This window comes from Tupaia chinensis, unplaced genomic scaffold, assembly GCF_000334495.1.
Source record: "Tupaia chinensis unplaced genomic scaffold, TupChi_1.0 Scaffold000403_1, whole genome shotgun sequence".
Taxonomy (NCBI): Eukaryota; Metazoa; Chordata; class Mammalia; order Scandentia; family Tupaiidae; genus Tupaia; species Tupaia belangeri.
In genome coordinates, this window is record NW_006159905.1 from 1,048,081 (window position 1) to 1,052,344 (window position 4,264).

The following is a 4,264-nucleotide window of genomic DNA, read 5'->3' on the forward strand; positions in this document are numbered from 1 at the left end:
GGTAACCTGGTTGGGTCTGCGGGCCACAGGAGGGTTTGGAGCAGAGCAGGGACATGGATGAGCTCATATGAGATGAAAGGATCACAGCCGTGATGGCGGGAGAGGACGGGGGGAGGGTACTGTACTGTCCTCCAGGAGCTTGGGCCAGGTACACAGCACACACAGGGTCAGAGGGAGCTGTCTGGTGGCCCAGAGCTCTCAGAGGAGTCCTGTTATGGTCCGTCTACCAGGACTCAGAAGGTGGTGGGTGCGTGGGTAAAACTTTTTTTAAAGACTTTATTTAACTTTATTTATTTATCTAAATTTAACCAGAGAGGGAGAAGAGGAGAGATAGAGAGACAGAGAGACAGAGAGAGAAGACGGTCAGAGAGGAGAAAGTGAGAAAGCAAGTCGCCAGGTCCAGCACTTGAACCATGGTCAGCCATGTGGGAGTCCAGCGCCCTTAACCACCACGCCACCTGCTGGCCCCCAATTTTTTCTTTTACAAACAGTGATTGGGGCTCCTGTGAGAGATGGGAGAAAAGGCAGCCCCCCCCACCTTTTTTTCCAGATTTCTGCCTTGTGGCACGTGTGCTCACTGGAGTAGATGGAGAGGGGGAAAGTAAGAAGCCATCCCCAAGGGATAATGGCCACGCCACAGCCTCTTCTCCATCCTGCTCGTGAGATTCTGGGCACACGTGCCTGGGACACAACCTGTGGATGTGGGATCCCGGTGCCATGTGGGTACCTTAGCCACCACGCCACCTGCTGGCTCCAGGGAAGACAGTTTTGGATCTAGGTTTTTAAAACTTTTTTAAGAGAGAGAGATTTTTGCTATAGGGCCTGTGTGCTTGCCAGAGAGACAGAAAGTGAGAAATCACCCCCTGGGGAGATGGCGGTGCCTCAATCCCTTCTCCCTTCTTCTCTGGGGATTTTGACACATGCACACGTGCCCAGCATGAGTTTGGAGCTGCAGAGTCCAGGACTCAAACCATGGTTGACTACATGGGAGACCAGTGACGTAACCATTTTGTCATCTGCTGGTCCCTAGATCTAGGTTTTAAGTGTACATATAATTCAGTGAAGGAGAAAAATATGGACAGAAAAACTTGGAAGTGGGAGTGTGGATTTCCTGGGTGTGGCTGCACAGTCAGAGTTCTGCCCTAGGCCACAGATATTTTCTTTGGTGAGTTCTCAGACTCTCCTGGAAGCAAGACCAGGTTGCAACTGTGGTTCTCAAAGTGTGGTCCTTGGACAAACAGCATCTCCTTCCTTGGGAACCCCTTAGAAATGCACATTTTTGACCTACCTAATCAGCAGCTCTGGGGTTGAGGCTCAGCATGTGTTTTACAAGGTCCTGTAAGTGCAAGCTCAGTGCGAGACCTCTGGGTTAGAGTCCTTCATGGAAGGGCCTGGGGCTAGGGGCACAGGTCACTGAGGGAGTCTCATACATCACTTTTGGGCCCCATGACTGTGGTCAGAAGAAGATCTCACCAGGTTCAGCGTCATCACTGCTCAGTCCAGCAGGTCGTGTGGGGTCCCGTCAGCCAGCATCTGCCCCTGGCCTGCCTGGCCTCCCCACCATGGTATGTGCTCACCCCATGGCCTGTGTCTCACAGCTTCTCACTTCCGTGTCTGTGTCCACAGATGAGTTTGCGGTCGTGGGCCCCTCGGACCCTGTTGTGGCAGTGCTGGGTGGAAGTGCCATGCTGCCCTGCTCCCTGTTCCCACCCATGAGCGCAGTGACTATGGAACTAAGGTGGTTCCGCACCAAGTTCTCGGAAGTGGTGCTCAGCTTTCGGGACCAACAGGAGCAGAAGGAGGAGCAGCTGGCCCAGTACATGGGGCGGGCCTCGCTGGTGAGGGACCTCCTTACCAAGGGGGAGGCTGCCGTGCGCATCCACAACGTCCGGGTTTCCGATGACGGGCTGTACACCTGCTTCTTCAAAAAGGGAGGTTTCTACGAAGAGGCCAACTTGGAGCTGAAGGTGGCAGGTGGGTGACTTGATCTATACGCTTGAGCACTGGATTTGGGAGGACCCTCATATTAAGGGACATCTAATTCAGACTATTTTTTTTAAGTCAGGTTGTTTCTTTTTATTTACTACATCGAATCAAATAGTAACAGCAGTAAATAAACACTGAAAAACAGGCAGGCATTCCCCTGTATCTGGGAGAAAGTTAAGTCAAAGAATTTTACATGGTAGAAGGGAGACAACCGCTGATGTCCACGGTTAGACGGTTCAAGGGCAACTTAAAATCGACAGCCATTTCCAAAAATGTCAGTGGCAACAGGTTGGGACACAGTGACTTGAACGGGTAACGTGTCTACACCTACATTGCTTTCTATTAACAGGGATTGAGCTGCACCCGTATAGCATGGCGTTCTGGTCTTTAGGCTTAAAGGAAAACAGAAAGTCTTTTCCATTTGCACCAGTTTGAAAGAGCTCTGAAAGAAGGCTCCCTTAAAATAGATTACTACAGCACTCGGTCACACAAAGAGAGTTCATACGTGTAGTAAAAAGACAAATACAGGACTTCATGGTCAACTTTTTTTTTTTTTTGGTTAATTGCATAAAATGAGGACTAAATAATCACAAGCGTGATCTGTTTAACAAGCTCCTGGGTACATCAGAATGCAAAATATAAAATGTCCTAAAACAGACTGGACCGCCAGGCACATAAACTAGAAATCAAGCCTGTGTCGGCCTGATCCCTCCCCTTTCTCAGTACTCCCACGTGGAGTTCTGTCTCCACTCCTGGAGCATCGACCTTTGACCTCAGAGAAGGGAACCTCAGAAAGGCAAGGCACTCTGGGACCAGCAGTTAGTGTAAGGCACTGACCCGCTCAGCCTCAGCCAGCCTCGATCACGGGCGTGCACACATGCTTCTTCCTGGCCCTTGAGAGGTCACCTTGGGGACTTTGGCTGGGGTTCTTCGCGTTTCTGTGGTCAGTTTGCTGCTGGCTGATCCAGGACAGCCTGAGCCAGAAAAGACGGGGTGCCCAGGTGACTTCAATGAGTCCTGTCCTCCCGCGATAGCCAAAGCCGGTCCACCCGGTGGAAGTGGCAGAGGGAGAAACCAAGGGGGCAGCACTTCCCCAGCCTCTGCTCTAGGCACCGAGCTGCTCTCTCATTGGCCACATCAGGTCACATGACTGAGCTCAGCTGCAGAGCGAGGCGCTGAGAAGTACCGGGCAGAGGGAGGGCTAGATGGAAAGAAAGGCAGAGAGGGCATTTTAATAATTAAGTTCTCAAAGACTGGGCAAAATGATGGATCCAACTGTGGAGTTTTGATTTAAAGTGTATGTGAAGACTCATGTAGAGATAGCCCAGAGGGGTGTAGATATAATGGACGGGAAATTTGGAGACAGGGATGTCTATCGATAGAATTTTGGAGATAATTTGTAAAGATGGGTCTGGAACAGACGCTGGGAGGGTGTGGGGTGAGAGGAGCGGAGGTCCACAGACGGGACCGAGTACCAAATTCCTCCTCCTGTGTCTCTGGGCCTCGGTCTTTCCACCCCCTGGTTGGGGAGAAAAGCCCTTCACTTTCTGTGTGCCCCGAGGGTCTCTGTGCTCCCCCTGAGGTCCCTGTGTCCCTGTGCCCTGCCCTCCCCGGGGCCGCCTTCCCCACTCCACCCCTAGAGGGCGCGCTGACAGGCTCCCCTGTGCTGTCCACGTGGAGGCTCCACTGGGACCCCTGGGCCCACGTCAGGCTCCAGGTCCCCACAGCTTTTCTCCCGCAGGGGTGGGCTCTGCCCCTCAGGTGCACATCCGAGGGCCCGAGGAGGACGGGGTGCGCGTGGTGTGCACGGCCTCAGGGTGGTTCCCGAAGCCCCAGGTGCAGTGGAGAGACCTCAGGGGAGAGAAGCTCCTGGCCTTCTCTGAGACCCACGCCCAGGACCCCGAGGGGCTGTTCCACGTGGAGACCGCCCTGGTGGTGAGAGACAGCTCTGCGGGGAACGTGACCTGCTCCATCCTCAACCCGGTCCTGGGCCAGGAGAGGACCACGGCCATCTTCATCCCAGGTCAGCGTGGCTCTGTTTCCAGCAGGACAGGGGAGGGCCGGCCGCCCTGAGTGTGCGGGGCCGTCCTGGAGCGCCCCTGACCTGCTCCCCACCCTCGGGCTGCAGAGCCCTTCTTCCCTCAGGCCTCTCCCTGGAAACCAGCTTTTGTCGTGAGCCTGACTGTGCTGGGGCTCCTGCTCTGTGGGGCTGGCTGTTTCCTGAAGAGAGAACATTCCTCAAAGTTGCAGGAGCAGCAGGAACGGGAGAAGCTGCGGT

The 4,264-nt window shown here is 53.9% G+C and overlaps 1 protein-coding gene across 1 annotated transcript in view; it reads left to right on the top strand.

Annotated features, from left to right (window-relative positions):
- The first annotated feature begins 1,580 nt into the window (after positions 1 to 1,580).
- The window catches only part of LOC102494252 (butyrophilin-like protein 1), a 10,154-nt gene continuing 7,470 nt past the window's right edge, over positions 1,581 to 4,264 (top strand). The window contains exons 1-3 of the mRNA XM_006154327.2: positions 1,581 to 1,974; positions 3,728 to 4,009; positions 4,115 to 4,262. Coding sequence (XP_006154389.2) covers positions 1,581 to 1,974; positions 3,728 to 4,009; positions 4,115 to 4,262 — 824 coding nt within the window. The remainder of the gene's footprint in view (positions 1,975 to 3,727; positions 4,010 to 4,114; positions 4,263 to 4,264) is intronic.